The sequence below is a fragment of the Nothoprocta perdicaria genome, unplaced genomic scaffold, assembly GCF_003342845.1.
Source record: "Nothoprocta perdicaria isolate Ctin4 unplaced genomic scaffold, notPer1 scaffold_97, whole genome shotgun sequence".
NCBI lineage: Eukaryota > Metazoa > Chordata > Aves > Tinamiformes > Tinamidae > Nothoprocta > Nothoprocta perdicaria.
Genome location: NW_020456276.1, coordinates 6,018 through 23,665, shown reverse-complemented (window position 1 = coordinate 23,665; position 17,648 = coordinate 6,018). Strand labels below are relative to the sequence as shown.

The window sequence follows — 17,648 nt, the reverse complement described above, 5'->3', positions numbered from 1 at the left end:
ACCCTACACCCTACACCCTACAGAACTGCGACCCTACGAGGCCGCTGTGGCGAGTCCAAGCTCACCCTGCTGCTCCCCTTGCTTCTCTGCTGCTGCCCCAGGCCCTCGCAACGGAATCTCTCTGCAAAACTGGCCCTTTTAGCTCTGCCCGGCCAGCTTTGCAGCTCAGCAAAGCACACCCCAGGTCAGCGGAGGGCGCAGGACGCTTTAGGAGAAACTCCAGAGCTCCCAGATCACGTTTGCAGCTTCTTGGGGGATCCGACACGTGGTGTCAGGGCGCCTGATGCTGCAAAACCCCCATGCCCAGCGCTGGCGATGGAGGAAGGTTGGATGGATGATCTTGAAGGTCTTTTCCAACCACAATGATCCTGTGATCCTAAGGTTCCCGTCAAGGTTCCTCACAACTCCATCTTGTCAAGAGTCTTTTCCAATTTCACATAGGAGCTCGGCACAGAATTTAGGAGCATGTTGGTGGCATTTCCCCTTCATGCCACGTTTCCTGATGCTGCTGTGATTGATAGAGATGAGAATGAGGATATCAGAAATGATGGAGTGAAACGGGATGAGATTCAGTCCTGCAGCATTTACGGTTATGTGCTTGGAAACTAAAAAAAATAAGAAATAAAATAAAAATCACAAGTTTCTTCTACAATCTGAGGAAAAATCTCTCTTGTGCTGGTGAATCATAGGAGAGGTAGGAGCTTTCCTATCACAGAGAAATCAGAGGAAAGGTCGGTGCTGTGATGCTGGAGATAAATGAAGTCCTCAAATGCAACAAGAGGTGGAAAACATTGGTTTTCCGGAGGAGGAAAGGTGGTTTGGTGACATAAAGCAGCGGAAGGTGCACCTGGAGCATCCGCTCCCCGGCTCAGGACAGGAACTGAGCCTGGAGATGCACAGAGACGGTGATTAGAGGGTCGAGGAAGACCTAGTTGTTTTACTGCAGGGGAGCGAAGCGCTGCTGGCGCGGCCGAGCGCTGAGGAGGAGCTGCGCTGGCGGGGACCTGTCCCCACCAGGAGGGTGGCCAGGATGAAGGGACAGGGAGCAGGACCGCTCCGAGCCCGTCCCGCAAGGGGGACATCCGCCCCCGCGGGCATTTTGCTGCCACTGCGGCAGGAGCTGCGGCTACCGGTGCTGCAGAGCAGCTCCCCGGGACGTGCACGGCACGGCGCGGAGCCCCCCGGGACCCCCCGGGACCCTGACACCCCGCGGCCCCCGCCGCTCCCCGCGCCACCCCCGCCTGCCAGCCCGTGCGCTTTTTTTTTTTTTTTTGCCTGTTTTCTCCCTATGTTGGCCCATTGCCTTTAAAAGGCTAAATGCTCCGGACTAAATTTGGTCATGCAGCTCTGCCTGCTTCCCTGGAATGTCCTCGGGTTGCAGGCGGCGCCGGCGGCAGCGCCGCTCCCGCCTCCCGCCCGGCTCCATTGGCCTCGCGGCAGCCGCGTCCTGCGCCGAGGGGTGTCCCCTCCTCAAAACTCCCCTTCCCCGGGGCTCGCGCAGCCCAGAGCTGCTGCCGGTTAGCGCTTCGGCACCCGTGCTGCCCACGAAGCCCCGTCGAGGCTTCGGTTTTTCTTCCCGTCGTTGGTCCCACACCCCACCGCAACCGTGTCTCGCCAACGAGCCTCCAGGATGTCCAAGGTGGCCAAATACCGGCGCCAAGTGAGCGAGGACCCGGACATCGACAGCTTGTTGTCCACCCTGTCTCCGGAGGAGATGGAGGAGCTGGAGAAGGAGCTGGACGTGGCCGAYGGGGACGGCGGCGTCTCGCTGGAGCTGGAGCAGAGCGGCCAGGCGGAGAAGCCGCCGGCGGCTGCGCCCAACTGCGACGCCACCCTCAACCACTGCGGCAAGGAGAGCCGCAGGGCCGTGCAGAGGGAGCTCTCCGTGGACGTAAGTCAGCGCGGCGCCGTGCGAGGTGCAGGGCCGCCTCCGTGGTGCTGTTGTGAGGGACTGAATGGGGAACGCGAACGTGGAGAAATGGGGAGAAGCTCTGCGTGGACACGAGGGCTGCCGGGCAGGGAGCTGCGCCGGGAAGGAGCGGGGTGTCCTGTGAGATCCCCGCGTTGCGCACGGTGGGGACGTCTGTGCTGCGCTTTGGCTCTGCTCTGGCCTCCTTCTGCAGGGCTGCAGAGGGAGGATGGAGGGGCCTTCCTCCAGGCGCCGTTTCCTTTCCCCTTGTTTTCCTTTGCACATCTCCGGGCTCTCAGGCCCTGCTGTTCCTCTCCTGCATCTCTGACTCTTGGGGCAGAAAAGAGAGAAAAGTTGGCTGCTTTGTGAAAATCACTCTCAGAAGCAGGTTCTGCCCTCAGTCATTCCCTTTGGGCGGTTTATAACTCCATTCAAATCCACTCTTGTGTTTGGACTCGGATACGTTTGCACACAAGTTTTATTAGGACTTGGGTACTCGCACCTGCAAGTCGTTTAGTGTCTCCCTTTGAGCCTTGGGTCTAGGAAGCTTCGTGCCAGCCCCTCTCCTGCCTTTTGTGCCTTGGTGGCAGCTGAGCCCTCTCCCCACTAACCTTTATTACCCTCTGCACTAGGAATATTTGGTATGTGCTCCAGGTGTGGGAGGCCGGGAAGCCTTCGGTTCCCCTCCATTTCCATGCGGGCTGAGCCAGAAAGCCAAAGAATGAGACTCTGGAGCTATTCATCTCATGGAATTTTGGGGATTTKGGGATTTATCTCTGGGATTTTGCATCCCAGGCCTGATCTGCATCTGCTGCTCCGGGATAGGGCTGCAGAGGATCGGCAGTGTGAAGAGGACGTGTGAATCCCTGTTAGCAGATGGCTCCGGTTCCTTATCTCTTCCAGGTCGCCCGCAATGCCCTGCACGATGCCCGGCAGCTCCCAGCAGAGCAGTCGAGCCCTGACCAGGCTGGGTGCGCTTGGAAGTTGCTTGTCATGGATATGTGCAGAGTTTATGACAGGAAGGTYCTGTCTTGGCTGGGCCCCGACGTGCGGCCAGCATCTGAGCAGGGAGAAAAAGAGGAAAATAGCGTTTCTGGAAGCAAAAGTAATGATGTTTCTTTGGAGAGCTGAACAAGGGGGTAAGGTCTTTCCGTCCTCTCTCCGGAGGTTCTGGTGCCCTGGTTTGCATGTGGTCCCAGTTCCCGATGYGCATTCCTGCTCCATGCTGAGTTCCCCCTGGAAAAGCTGCGCGTGCAGCCAGGGAGGGCTCTCGAGTCGGCATCACTCGTGATGCGAGTTCGGTTTTGACCATATGAGGAGGAAAAGCCAAAGGCAAATGGTCCGTGAAAGTGTCCAGGATCAGGAGGACCGAGGAAATCTGTGGTTTTCAGGAAGAGAAAAACAAAAGGAAAAGAAAAATGATGCCCAAGAGCGCATGGGTGCCTGCCYGTCCTGGGAGAAGGCTCAGGACCACGGGCAGGGAGAGCAGCRCGAGGACAGGTCCCCTGCGAGAGGACACGTCACGTGGGCAGGGCAGCGCTGCAGGTCCTGAGAAAGGAGCTTTTTTGTTGTCCCCTCCTGCTCCCGTTTGGCCTTTAGCAGCTTCAGGCCGCGGAAGACGAAGCGACCTGGCTGCGGCTGCAGCGCCGCGGCGGGACTGGCCCCGTTAGATTGTGTTGCGGTAACTGGATCTTGCAGGGCTGACTTTCTCCTGCGATTTCAATGCCTGGGGGGAAAGAGAAAAAAAAATAAACAAAGAACCCACAATGAAACAACAGAGCCTCGCTTGCTTCTCCCTGGTATTGTCAGGAGCTGGGATTGGTGCCTGGAAAATGCCCCGTGCTGGCAGGTCAGCGCGTGCTGGTACCGGAGCAGGACCCTGCACCGCCCCGGGATCGAGGGGGCATCCTCGGACGGCGGCAAGCACCGCTGTGCTCCACATGGGACGGAGCGAGGACATGGAGCCGTGCGGAGCACCCCAGGCGGCCGCGGGGCCCGTGGTGACAAATCCCATTTTCCCTGGGTGGGTTCCGTGTTGCGCCTGGCGCTCTGGGCGCCCCTGGCTGCGCTCGGGGCCCGGCCAAGTGCCAACGTTGCCTTATTTTGCACATCTAGAAGTGCTTTGCAGTCCCCACAATAAAATGCCACCCCCGGAGCCCCTCGTGCCCTGCCTGCCAGTCCTGGGCATGGGAAAGCCTGGAGCTTCCCTTGCCCAAAATTCCCTTTTTGCAGCGGAGCTCCAGGCACCCCGATTCCCTCCTAAATCTTGGGAGCAGCAGGTATATTTAGAAATATTCTAACTACATAATATCACGTCGTCTTTCTCTGCGATGAAAAGGGCAAACTTGGGTAACTAGGAAGCTGTTTATAAACAGCCCAAAATAGAAGTGAGCTTCTCCCTGACTTCTCCGCTCTGGGGAGCCAGACTCACGTCTTGCTGGTGAATCCATCAACCTTGATTTCCCATTGCTCGTGAGTGAAAACATGTCCCTGTTGTGGGTTGAGGAGGGCAAATTGGATAAGAAATGAATCCCTTTGTGCTCCAGATCGTCGGAGCTTCGATGACCTGGGAGTGTCTGGACTTATTGCTTAATAGGGATGCAAAATTCCATGGTGCTCTACGCCTGGCTCTGGCCGCAGCAGATTCACAAACGCCCTGTCGACTCCGACTGCGTTCAGAACAGTTGGTTGAGGTCACCAATGGTGTGATTTATTCAACACAACATCCACAGAGCAGGTTTGGGCTGGCAGAACTAGAATTTCTCTGCTATTCTGYGAGGTTCTTAGCTAGCTGCAAGGTACCAACGCGCAATGACCRCTTGCCCTAGAAGATGGGAGAGGACCCTCAAGCTGGAGGAGCCTCCTCAGGCAGCACCCCGACCCGCAGGGCGAGTTGTGCACYGCACACCCGCGCCTTCCAAGGAGAACCGGGCTCCAGCTTGAGCAGCTGGGGGTATTTTACACCCCAGTCGAAGCAGGATGGGGTCAACATGCTCAGCTTCAGTGCGACGAGTGCGGTTGTGATTAGATACCTGCAGGTAACCATTGGTAACCAGCTATGAAGACAGTCGGAGTGCGCCTGTTGTGGGGTAAGAGGGCTGTCTGTCTCATGGTTGTTTGCCATAACCTGTTCTGCACCCTGTTCTGYAGGGAAAACACCCTGCTCTGCAGGGAAAAGGGGCAGGAGGCCCCCAACCCAGTCCCGGGTCCATGACGGGGCCTGGCACAGAGCCTGTCTTGGCTGAGCAAGGTCCTCCTGAGGGTCTGTATCAAGGCAACCAAAGGGAAATATCCACAGGCATCCAAAGGAAGAGGCGCTTTCCAGCAGCTCGTGGCTCTTAAACATGGCAGGCAAGGATAGGATGAGGGGGAAATTCAGGTGAGAAACACACGGTGCACTTGCAGCGGTGACATTATCAGCTGCCTAGATTTGCTGGGGTCGCTGCTGCCTTGCAGTGCCTGGGAATCCTCGGGATTTCTCCTGAACGGCAGGAGCGGCAGCTGTGCTGCGGGACAGGGGCTCTGCACGGGCATCGCTCTGGATCTCTGCTGTGGATAACAGCTGGGCTATATRGAGAGGCAGCTTTTGGCAGAGCTGTTGCTGTTGGCTTTTCCTAGTTCTTTCTTKTTTTTGCTATTTGTGATGTCCGCTTTAAAAGGATGTGGATTTATGCCCAGAGCTCTGATACAGGCCCTGGAGGTATCCGTGCCTTTTCCACTGGTGAATTCAACCATGTGCACCAGTGTGTTTACCTGAGGGYTCCTGGCTGAGAGGCATCACCCCACGGGAAGCAGCGCAGCTCAGTGTGATCCTGTGGGGACGGGCACCCTTGGGTGCCCTTAGTGGGGCACTGGGTTTGCTCCTCAGTGCCCCCAAATCCATCTGTGATGTTCCCGGCGCTCCTTGGACCCAGGCCTGGCCGCGCCGCAGGACCCAATGGCTCCCAACRCACTGAGCACCTGGCGCCGGGGCCGGTTCCTCCTCGCGCTCCGCTCCCAACACCCTCCATGGAACGTGGACATCCCAGTCCCGCAGGATCCCAGTCCCATYCCATCCCAGCGCTCCCGCTCCCAGCTCCCAAAGGCAGGCAGTGATTTCCCGTTACCCCGTTGCGGGCGATTGCATTTCAGGGCAACAAAAACTGCAAAGGCACTAGGAGCCGTGGGTGTCTACGTGATAATGGGTGCTGCTTTTTGGAGGGGAAGGCTCTGAACGAGAGGGCTTTGGGTCTCAGGGTGGCATGCACAGCCCCGCTGCACGTTCTTGCTGCTTTGGTCTCCTGAAGGTGCTCGCTGGAGAGTGTTTAATCCAGTACTGCTGCTAGTGCTACTGTGTGTGGAGGAAGGCACCACAGAAAGCAAAGATCTTTGCTGGTGAATCCTCCATCGACACYGTGGAAGACCAAGTCCGTTCTGTAGTTCCCTATTAATGCTCAAAGCTTGTCATCTTCTGGGATTATCTGGAGGAAAGAGTGAGCTGCAGTTTTAAATAGCTGAGGCAGACTCAACGGAAATTGTAAAAGAGGGGAGAAAAATGGTTGTATCATCCTTTAAGCATCCTACTAGCCCGTGACTAATACTTATGTATTTAAACTCGGTCGTTCTGTTTATCAACCAGTTCTGTCTCCTCCAGGAGTCATTTCAGAAGTCAGTTCCCAGTTCTTCCCCAGTTCTTCCCTTTCTTTTGCCTGTGTCCTGGGCAGGCTCTAGCAATCTCACTGCCTTCTCTTCCTTCCTCAGAGGGTGTTGCTGTTCTGCCTTGCTCCTGGTCTCCGAACGAGGTGTAGGAAGAGTAGGTGACACTGGGTTTCCTTCAGTGGGTGACACTGGGTTTCCTTCAGTGGGTGACACTGGGTTTCCTTCCTCTTCTCTCCTTCCCAGTGACATCTGGGGGTGCAGCTGAGCAGGGGACATCTGTGTTGTCCCTCCAGCAACACCCCCAATGTGAGTTGCAGTGGGTTCATCTCTGAACTTTGCATTCCTCCAGCAAGCAAGAGGTAGGGAGGTCCAAAACATTCCAGTATTTTAGAAGATACCAAAGATAGCATATAGAAGAACTCAAAGATACTGGAGAAGAGAAGAGAAGAGAAGAGAAGAGAAGAGAAGAGAAGAGAAGAGAAGAGAAGAGAAGAGAAGAGAAGAGAAGAGAAGAGAAGAGAAGAGAAGAGAGAAGAGAAAGAAGAGGAGAAGCCTCCAAGGCGAGAAGAAAAGCAGGAGAGACCCGTGGTGTGAGGAACAGCTGAAGCAGGTGGGGCAGCAACGGGCCCAGGTTTGCACAGCGCTGTCGGATGAAGGCTGCGAGAAAGATCAACATCTGCTTTGACTGTTGCTGTTGGGAAACGGTGTTTTCCTGTGACCGACACAAAGCAGAGCACAAAACGTTCCCGCCGTTCCCAGCAGCAAACTTGCTGTCTGGAAGATGCACGTTCCTTCTAAGGGCACAAGCAGGAAAAGAAACGCTAGATTTCCAGTCAGTCTAAAAAAGCAACAGGGAAAAGCTTAGTTCCATATTTACATAAGCYGCAACAGGGATGCAGACAAATCCATGGAAATGCTTGTAGTGTTTAGTTTATGTGGGCTGAGCTGCCACAGATGGGGAAGCTTTATTATTTGTTTATGGTGAACTGATAATTTGACTTACAGAGCAGGAGAAGAGCTAAACTCCTTTATATATCGCTTTCTTTCCCGGCGCAATGTGCCAGGATTGAGGTGCCAGAACGGTCTCTGGGGTTCAGCTTCCAGCAGGAGCCCGGGATGGAGCAGCCGGAGCGCTGGAGCCCCCCTGGTCCGGGGGAACCGCGGGCCCGGGCAGCGTGCGGGGCTCGGGCAGCGCTCCGTGCGCGGGGCAGCGTCGGGGCGCGCGCRCCGGAGTGCCGGGGTGCAAGGCAGGCAGCAGAGCAGGGCTCCAAAGGCATTTTGGTGCAAGCGGGACTGTGGACGTTGGGCTGAGAAGCCCGGGATTGAGACCGGATTGAGCGCACTTCTGCCCTGCTGCTGCGGCTGTGAGCTGAGCGGCTCGGGATCCGCTCGGCCACGTGCCAGCTGGAGCCAAGGACCGGAGGGTCTGTGTGCTGGCCGGGGGGCAGGTGAGAGAGAGGCCGTAGCGGGGCTGGGAACCGGCGCCGGCTCGCACGGCACTGGGAACACAAAGCAGAGGGACGCGCAGTCTGCTTCCTTTCAGGGAAACTCTCGGGTTCCCCAGAACTGGGCATCCCGACTCCTGCCTTATTCCATACGTGCCGCGCTCCAGGCTGCACGTGACTGCGCAGCCCGAGTGCTGCGGGAGCCCGCGCTCCTGCTCTTCGTAAGCTGTCTGTGGGTTTGGCCAGCAAATGAGCTCCCAGGCTGTGGCAGGTAGGGTCTGGATCCCATCTCCCAGGCTTCAAAGATCCCAGTTTATCCCCCCACACCAGCTGGCCCCATGGGCTGCCTGTTGGGACGCACGACCTGTGGGCAACTTGCAGCACCAAGGGGCCAGAAAACATTTTCCATGGAGCCCCAGGAGACTGGGAACCAGCCCCTTGTGTCCCAAGCATCCAGTGCTGCAGGGGACAGGAGCGAGGATTTAGGACTCGCTAGGGCTGACCTGCAGGGCTTCTCTTCCTAAAAACCCGAGGAATGTTCATAACATTCGCCCACGGAAAGTTTGCGAGGCAGAAACGCGGCCGCGAGGGGCTGTGATGTGAATCCCCGAGGGCTGCTGCCCTCTGCAACCTCTGGCGAAGGGGAGGCGATCAGAGAAAAAGCTTCAGCTTGGGAATGTCCAGCTCTGCCGTGGCCRTGGCGGGAGGAGGCGCTGGGAAAACGACGGGCAGAAGGAAAAAATAAATTTCTAAAAACAGATTTTAACGGAGAAACAGAAGTTTCCGTTTGCGAAGTATCCAGTGGCTTTAAGGGCTCTGTGGAAAATTGCTTCATGTTACTGGGGAAGACATAAAGGAACCTATCAGAAATRTCTTTTATCTGCCTTAAATTCAGCAAATTTAGGGCAAAGCAAGATGAGAGTAAGGCGGGAAGTTGTCCAGAGTCTGCAGAACGGTGCTGCACCTCCAAGGAAGCGAGCTCTAAACACACCACTCCGGGAAGCGCGAGGAGAMAGGGATCGTTGGGGTCAGAAGGTGCCGAGCAGAAGGGGAGAGGAATAACTGACCTCCTTGTTAAAATAAGAGGAATAGCTGGGGCGGGATGGGGCAAGGAGTTGTCTGCATCACTTTGGGTTATGGCTCACAGGGCTTGGCCAGGGGTCAGGCAAGGTCTGGAGGATGACAGGGACGTCCCTCCATGCTGCTGGAAGCTGAGGTCCTTTTGCCCTCGCTAGAACCGCTCTGCTTCTTGCCCTGGATGTCCAAACACGCAAAGAGAGGACCTGGGAGCTTCCTGGGAATGGTCYTGCCAGGGCACCCTACAAGAGGGTGCCGCTCGCCACGGTCCCAAGGGGCTCCTTGGTAGAGCCGGCCTCTGGAGCTGTCCCGAAGGAGCAGCTCTGCAGGAGCCTCCTGCTCCCCCTGCCTCCRGTGGTCCCCGGCAGTCGGGGTTTAGTTGCCTTGAGGGCCAAGGACACAGCAATTTCCCAGGAATGTCCTTGGCTCYGAGTTGTCCCTGCGCTGCTCAAAATTGGCCGGGGACTGCAGGAAAGGAGCAGCTTGACCAGCGCCTGTTATGGAGCTTGGCTCCAGCAACCCTCCCGCGTGCTCGAGAGCAACAGCAAAACACCCGGGAAGGACAAATCTACAGTCCGGGTTTGTCCGTTCGGGCCATCCCAAGGGACTTCTCTGTGTGGTGGAACGGTCTCGGGGGACATCCCAGTCCCATCGAGGGACGGTGGGATGTTGGTGTCTTGTTCACAGCTTCTGGGGATGGGATCGGGGTGAACAGTGCAGGAAGGAGGGGTCATCGCGGGCTCCCCATGGAGCCAATGCAGCTAAGTAGATGTCTCCAGAGCATGATGCAGGTGCCTGACGTCAGACCTGTGGCTGGATTTCAGGGTTTCATAGTGGTTCTGGAGAATTTTTTAGGGCTTATTAGCATCTGTAGGACACTTTGAAACTCCCAAGCAGCAATGCCCCATTGGGCAGTTAGTTGTGGAGCCGTAACTGAGCCTAAAGCCCTTCCTTAGAGCAATGTCCACCACCTTCCTCCCCTTGGCAGTTGGAGCTGGGAGCAACCAGGTGACAGGAGCTCTGCAGAGGACTTGTGGAACTCGTCCCCATCGTCATCAGCAATGACCAGCAATGACCATTGGCCCCTTGGCAGCTAATCCGTCGTTTCCAGCAGTGCTGAGGGCTGAGGATCCTCGCGAGGTCCTCGTTCAGCACCACAAGTGTCTCCAAGGGCCCTGTCCTGGCTCCCGCTTCCCTCCTTGTGCTCTTGGTGCTCGTATCTCAGCCAGGAGCTTGGGAGACGTGTCCATCTCCTGCTCATGTCTTGCAATTAGCTTCTCGGAGAGACCCCCAGAAGCTGCAGGTGACGTTAGAGGCTGAGTCAACATGAACCTCCCAGGCTGAGTTCAGTATTTCTGGATTTCGGGCCTGGGGCAGTTTGGGCTCCGAGAACTTTGGCCTGGGGATGTGATGCAGACGGATGGTCCCGTTCCATCCGCGTGGCCCAGCAGCAGCAGCCTCACGCAGGAGCCGCTCGTGGCCTCCTCTGGTGCCTCCGCCTTCCTGGGCCGCTCAGCGGGCTGGCACGCCGCGGGGAGGCGGCTCCGTGGGGCGGGCAGCCCTCGCGGGGCAGCGCGTGGGCCCAGGGCGCTCCGTTTGCTCCTGAGCGACCCCGCGCACGTGGCCGGCGATGGCCCTGAACGCCTCTCCCCGGGACGTGCCTCTGGAAAGAGCTGCGCGCTGCTGGAAAGCAGCCCCTTSCCGAGCCAGAAGAGTCTTTCGCGAGCACGTTTCCACGCGTCACCCCCACCAGGACCCGACAGAGCGGAACCGGGACCGGGTCACCCTGCTCCGCAGCTGGGCGCAGTCTGCGAGCCCCTGGGGTCCCCCTGCTCCTTCCCATCCCACCCACAACCCACCCGTGGGCACATGGGGACACCCGTGTCCCTGCGAGCTCCCGGGTCCCGCTCCAGGGTCAAGACCTCGCACCCCACTCCGGGTCTCTGCACCGCGAGTGTTTAGGATGTGACGGGACCCCCGTGCCGCCCGAGAGCCCCCGTGCACGCGGGCACGTGCGGGGGCACCAGAGGAGCCCCTCGCTCCACGGGACGGTCCCTACGGGCCACCTCGGAGCGAGCGGCGACGCCGGCGGCCCCGGCGCAGGGCAGCGCGGAGCCGGGCGGGAGCGCTGCCGCGGACGCGCAGATTCCAGGCAAGAAGTTCCCAGTCTCCGTTGCCTTTTAAGGCAACATCGGAGTGGGTTTGAGGGTTGCGTTCGCTAACGAGCGATGGCAACGCGCATTTTAGTCTATTTGGAGGAAAGGGGAAGGCATTTCAGTTCATCAAAACACTGGTGATTAATCAGCCAAGTACCAGGCTGTTTTCATTAGGCTTATTTTTAAAGGTCTGACACGCTGTGTAAAAATATTCCACTAATAACATCGCTTGGGGCAGCGGGAGGAGCGGGTGCTGTGGACCGCGCTGCCAGGTATCCGCRGCAGAGGTGTCGGAGCGGCGCAGGGACCCGCGCCCGCCGTGCCCGCCGCGGCTGCAGGTGCTCCGGGATATAGAGGCTGCGAGGAAGGATGCATTTCTCTCTCCTCCTCTTCCTCCTCATCCTGCTCCTCCGTCGGGCCCTGGGCTGGAGGTTTCCTGCTGGGAGCTACATGGTCTGCCGTGGCGCAGGTGGCTGAGGATGTCACTGAGCCCCACGCAGGGCCCCAGCTGGGCTCYGGGAACGGCGACGGGGCCGTCCTGCTCCGCGCTGGTGCCATGGCCGCAGGGCAGGGTCCAGCCCTGTCGCCAGCCTCTGTGCCCGGCTGGGGCTCCGGGGACAGGCCGGGTCGCGCTCCGCAGCGCGCTCGCATGTGCCTCTCTGTCGCGTGCTTCGCTCCGCGGCGGGGAGCCAAGAAATCTCTTAACTAAATAAACAGATCTCCGGTCCCAGATGGCATCTGTTTATATGCCAGGTACAAACAGTCTCCGCGGCCGCCGCGCTCGGAGCGGCCAGTTCTTTCCACCAGCCCCCCCCAGTTCCCCAGAGGCAGCAGAGCCGCGCAGGGGGTGCAGGGCGAGGGCCCCGGGGCGCTGCGAGGCCGGGGGTCCGGGCTCGCCGCCGTGCAGCAGCTGGGCGCAGGGTCGCTCGGCTCCGATTGGGGCGGGAGGTGCTGGYGGCACTGCTGCGCTCGGGCAGGTCCGGGGAGGCCGCTCGGCGTCTGCTCCGCCAGCGCTCGTCTCGTCCAGCCCAAGGCAGCCGCGTTCACCGGTGGGGCTGTGAACGGGGCCCCAGCGCGAGCGGCAGCCCTGCGGCCAGGCTGCCAGCCAGGGGTCACAACACGCTGTCCCAGAATCCCAGAATCCCAGAATCCCAGAATRGTTGAGGTTGGAAGGGACCTCTAGAGATCATCTAGTCCAACCCTCTTCTCAAACAGGGACACCCAAAGCATGGGGCACCCGGTCGCATCCAGGWGGGTTTTGAAGACCTCCAGAGCAGGAGACTCCACAACCTCCCAGGGCAGCCTGTGCCAGGGCTCGGGCACCCTCACAGTGCAGAAGTTCCTCCTCACCTGGAGACGGAACTGCCTGTGCTGCAGCTTGCACCCATGCCGACGCTCCCTGCTCATCTCCAGACAGAAAGCCCTGTCCTGCGAGAGCTGCAGGCTCCCCGGCCACGCAGCCGCAAGCAGAGGAGCAGAGGGGCCCCGAGAGGGGACCCCAGCACCCCCAGCACCCTCAGCACCCTCGTGCCCTGCAGGCTCTGTCCCCATTTAGGACACTTGGTCACTGAGSCTTCCTTGGACGTGAGGACCTCAGCTGGGTTAAACTTCCCTCTTGGAGAGGCAGCAGCAGGGCGAAAGCGCGCCCTGTTAAACCCTTCCACGGGCACAGAGGAGAGCCCGGCCCGTGTCCGGGGCCGAATCCCCGCCACTCGGGTCGGGGTGTTTATCCCCSCTGGCCACGAGGCCGCAGGGCTCTCCCCGCCCCAGCACAGACCAGCACGGCCGAGGAGGGACGGAGCCACCGCTCTGCCTCTCGCTGCTGCGGAGCCACGAGCGGAGCAGAGTCTCTGGGACACCCTCCTCTCACCAGGAGGTTTCTATCACACAAATCTCTTGTGCTTCATCTCCCCCTGAGTGCTGAAAACGCGCTAGCGACGTCTCCCTGCTTTCCCCATCTCTCCCTTTCAGCTGCCCTCCAGCCAACCCTTCAATGGCCTCACAGCAAAGAGGTCACCATGTTTCAGGGCCGCTCATCCCTCGGGAGCAGCCCAAGGGCCATCGGGGACCTGCAGCCCGCCGTGGTTGTCCCCRCGCCCTGCCCAGCCGCCGCGGTGCCCGCGTGGACGCGGAGGATGCAGATCCCCTTGCGCGTGGCTCTTCACGTGCCCCTTGCACACGCGAGACGGGCTGAGTTTGTGGCGATGGGACAAGCAAGTGTGGAGGTCTGAGGGGCTTTGCCTCTGTAACACCGTGTTGTCCTTGTGTTCTTAGGAGACCAGGTCGACGGAGAAGAATAAGGAAGCCAAGAAGGGTGATGAGAAGGGCAAGGAAGCTCCTTCCAAAGACTTGGCCCAGAAACAAAATGGAGAAGCAGGGAAAGACTCTAAAAAGGAAGAAAGTGCTAAGAAAACAGACCCCAAAGTTAAAGCTGAGCCTGAGAGGAAGCCCAAAGATGAGAAAGCCATCAATGACAAAGTCAAGGCCATGGAGAAAAAGCTGTTGGGGAAGGACAAAAAGGAGGAAGAGAAGCCTTCAGCATTAAAGAAGGATGCAGGGAAGGATAAAAAGGAGGAAGGGAAAGATTCAGCATTAAAGAAAGGGGCAGGGAAGGAAGAGCCTTCAGCATTGAAGGACACAGGGAAAGACAAAAAGGCAGAGGAAAAGAGCTCAGCATTAAAGAAGGAGGGAGGGAAGGACAAGAAGGAGGAGGAGAAGCCTTCAGCTTTGAAGAAGGACGCAGGGAAGGACAAGAAGGAGGAAGAGAAGCCTTCAGCCTTGAAAAGGGACATAGGGAAGGACAAAAAGGAAGAGGAGAAGGCTTCAGCGTTAAAGAAGGATGCAGGGAAGGATAAAAAGGAAGAAGAGAAGAGTGTGGGATCAAAGAAAGAGGCAGGAAAAGATACAAAAGGTGAAGATAAAGAAAAGGATAGAAAAGAAGAAGAAAAGAATTTGGCTTTGAAGAAATCGAAGGCTGATGAAAAGGACAAGTCCCAGGCAGAGCCAGAAAAGGCAGCGGAGAAGGAAGAGGAGGCTGASAAGAGCTCAGCCGCTGAAAACAGCACCTCCAAGCCCACCGTCAGCCCCCCGGAACAGGCCAAGGACGACGAGGCCTCCAGCATTTTTGACGAACTCATCGAGAAAGTGAAGAACAACGACGCAGAAGTCACGGAGGTGAATGTGAACAACTCGGACTGCATCAACAACGAGACCCTGGTGCGCTTCACCGAGGCCCTGGAGTTCAACACCGTGGTCAAGGTGTTCGCGCTGGCCAACACGCGCGCTGACGACCACGTGGCCTTTGCCATCGCCATCATGCTGAAGGCCAACAAGGTGCTGACGAGCATCAACCTGGACTCGAACCACATCACCGGCAAGGGCATCCTGGCCATTTTCCGGGCCCTGCTGCAGAACAACACCCTGACCGAGCTGCGGTTCCACAACCAGCGGCACATCTGCGGGGGGAAGACGGAGATGGAGATCGCCAAGCTCYTGAAGGAGAACACTACCCTCCTGAAGCTCGGCTACCATTTTGAGCTGGCTGGGCCTCGCATGACGGTCACCAACCTGCTAAGCCGAAACATGGACAAGCAGAGGCAGAAACGGCTCCAGGAGCAGAAACTGGCACAGGAACGTGCAAAGAAAGACCTCCTGGAGGTGCCCAAGCCCGGAGCCCCGCCAAAGGGATCCCCCAAGCCTTCCCCACAACCATCCCCCAAGTCTTCCCCGAAAAGCCCTGCAAAGAAAGGGGCAGGGCCGGCCGCGCCGCCCCCTCCTCCTCCTCCGCTCGCCCCGCCGCTCATCAACGAGAACCTGAGGAACTCGCTGTCCCCGGCCACGCAGAGGAAGTTGGCAGATCGGGCGCTGCCAGGCCAGGAGAAGAACTCGCGGGACCAGCTCCTGGCGGCCATCCGCTCCAGCAACCTCAAGCAGCTCAAGAAGGCAAGTGCGGGCAGGCGCGGGCAGCGCGGGGGCTAGCCCGGGGGCTGAGCTCTGCGGTGCCCCCCTGGGAGCTGCCGGAGCRCGGGCTGCGGGACACGGAGCATGGGCTCTGTGTTCCCCAACCATGAGCAGCAGGTTCCTCTGGCCCTGCTGTCCCACCGGCGCAGCCGGGCGGCATCCCTGGGGTGCACGAGGCAGCCGCGTTGGGGTAACCAGCAGGGCCGTAGGGCTCCGTCTCTCCCAACTGCTCCCGGCCGTGCCCGGTAACGGGGTGTCCTCTCCGGCAGGTGGAGGTGCCAAAGCTGCTGCAGTARGGAGCGGGGCTCTCCCGCGCTGTGGCAGACCCGGGACACTCGCCCTTCTCGTGGCTGTTTCCATGCCGAGCCCCGTGGGAGCCTGCAGTGACCGACGCCGAGGAGCAGCGACCTCCCTGGGACTGGCGGAGGAGGAGAGCGGCCCCGAGCAGGGCCGAGCCGGCACGCTCCTTCGGCGCAGCGTGTCACGAAGATCTTGTATTTATTATTTCTAGGTGTGTGAAGCCCTAAAGCTCTTTCTTTTGCTAGCACGGCGCCCCGCTCCGTCCGGCCGCCCGGCCACGCCGAGGAGAGAGGAGGGGTCGCAGAACGCAGGGCATGGCGGGTGGCTCCTGCGTCCAGCCAGCGCCGCGGGGCGCCCGCCAGGAGACACCGGCTGAGCTTCGCTGGCGGCACCCRTCACACGCGTGTCCGCGCGCGGCCCCGCGGGGCTCCACACACGTGTCCACGTGCATCCCCCAGCCCCGCGGGGCTCTACACTAGCGTGTCCATGCGTGCACGGGGGAACCTCTGCCGAGAGGGGTCCGCGCTGAGCCCCCACCTCTGGCTCTGCGGCGCTGGGGACACGGTGGCCCGGGGGGTGGCCTGGTAGGGTGGCACCTCAGCATGCGCGGGCCCCTGGGGAGGGAGCGGGATGCACGTGGTGGAGGGAGCCAGCACTGGAGGCCGACGGTGACGCYGAGAGGACCCACAGCGCGTCGAGGGCAGGAAGAGCGGACCCCCCCGCAAGGGGCCTGCCCTGCTTTCCTGCGGGGCCGGGGGCAGCTCGAGCARGGTCACCGTAGGGACCACCTGGGCTTCGCACGGGGCCTCCCCACGGCCCGGAGGGTCACGGGGCGCTGGTCCAGGCACGGAGCTTGCCGGGTCCCCAGGGCGAGGGGAGGTGCTGGCCGCGTGCGGGGGGCAGGAGGGGCAGCCAGGAAGAGCGGGGAGGCCGAGGTGACGGAGCAGGAGGCAGAGCGGAGCTGTGAGAGCCGGAGCCCCGGGCACCGCGGCCGCAGGCGCCAGGCGAGGCTGGCGGCGGCCTCCCCGCCTCCCTTCAGCGCCCGCCTCTGCGACCCCGCTGGCAAGGTCCGAGCGCCGGGATCCCGGCAGAGCCGCCGGCAGCCAGGCCACGGCCCCGTCCCCAGCCTGGCTCCATCCGCGTCCCCACGCCGACCCACCGCCCACGGGCTGGACGGTGCGAGATGATCTGGTCCACGCAGCCATGCCGGTAGAGACCAGCCGCCCGCGCAGAGCAGAAGGGCACGTTCTGTGGCCACCGATGTCACCCCAGCCTTAGCCACCTGTGCCATGGTGGGCAAGGTGGGGACACGGGGATGTCACCCACCCGATGGCTACCAGCTCCCTCGGGAGATGCTGCACGGGGCGAGGGAGGGTCTGACCGTGGAGGCGGCCGGGGTGTCACCGCGCGGGGACACAGGGGACGCCCGGCCGGTGCACGGGAGGGCCACGCGCCCGCCGCGCCGCGGGCACCGTCGGGATGGCGGGAGGGCTGCGGGCGCCTCCGCGAGCGGCTCGCGCCTCGCACGGCCACTGCATCGCAATAAAGCTCACGCAGCGCCCGGGCGGGCCCGCTCCGGCCGCGCTGCTCCYGGAGCGCCGAAATCCCTGTATTTGGGCACCGCGCGCGAGGGCGGCCGGGTGGGCGAGGGGCGGGCTGGGGGTGCACCGGGCCAGGTGACACCGGACCCACCGGCAGGGGCCGGTACCGGCACCCACCGTGCGGGTGGTACCGGCACCTACGGGCAGGGGGTGGTACAGGCACCCACTGCGGGGGGGTCGGTACCGGGTCTCGCTGTCGGGGGGCGGCCGAGGGGGCGGTACCGGGACCTACCGAGGCGGGGCAGGGGGTAGAACCGGGACTCCTGCTACGAGGTCGGTCCCGGTTCCCATGGACGGGGCAGGGGGCTGGTACCGGGGCTCCCGGGACGGGCTGCACCGGAACCCACCGCGGGGGTGGCACCAGAACCTACAGGCGGGGGGCGGCACCGAGACCCCCGGGCGGGACGGGCGGTACCGGGACCTCCTCTGCAGTGGAGGGAGCTACGGGCGGGGCCGGTACCGGCACCCACCGGGGAGGGGGCAATACCGAGACTCGCCACCGGGGGGCGGCCGAGCGGGCGGTCCGGGCGCCCTGCCCCGGAGGCGGCGGCGGGACCCAGCG

The 17,648-nt window shown here is 60.6% G+C and overlaps 1 protein-coding gene across 1 annotated transcript; it reads left to right on the top strand.

Moving 5' to 3' along the window:
* The first annotated feature begins 1,524 nt into the window (after window positions 1-1,524).
* Window positions 1,525-15,712, top strand: LMOD1 (leiomodin 1). Its single transcript, XM_026053063.1, is given in 3 exon segments — window positions 1,525-1,891; window positions 13,500-15,167; window positions 15,455-15,712. Coding segments are annotated over 3 exon segments (2,187 nt in total). The 5' UTR covers window positions 1,525-1,630.
* Window positions 15,713-17,648: the final 1,936 nt, after the last annotated feature.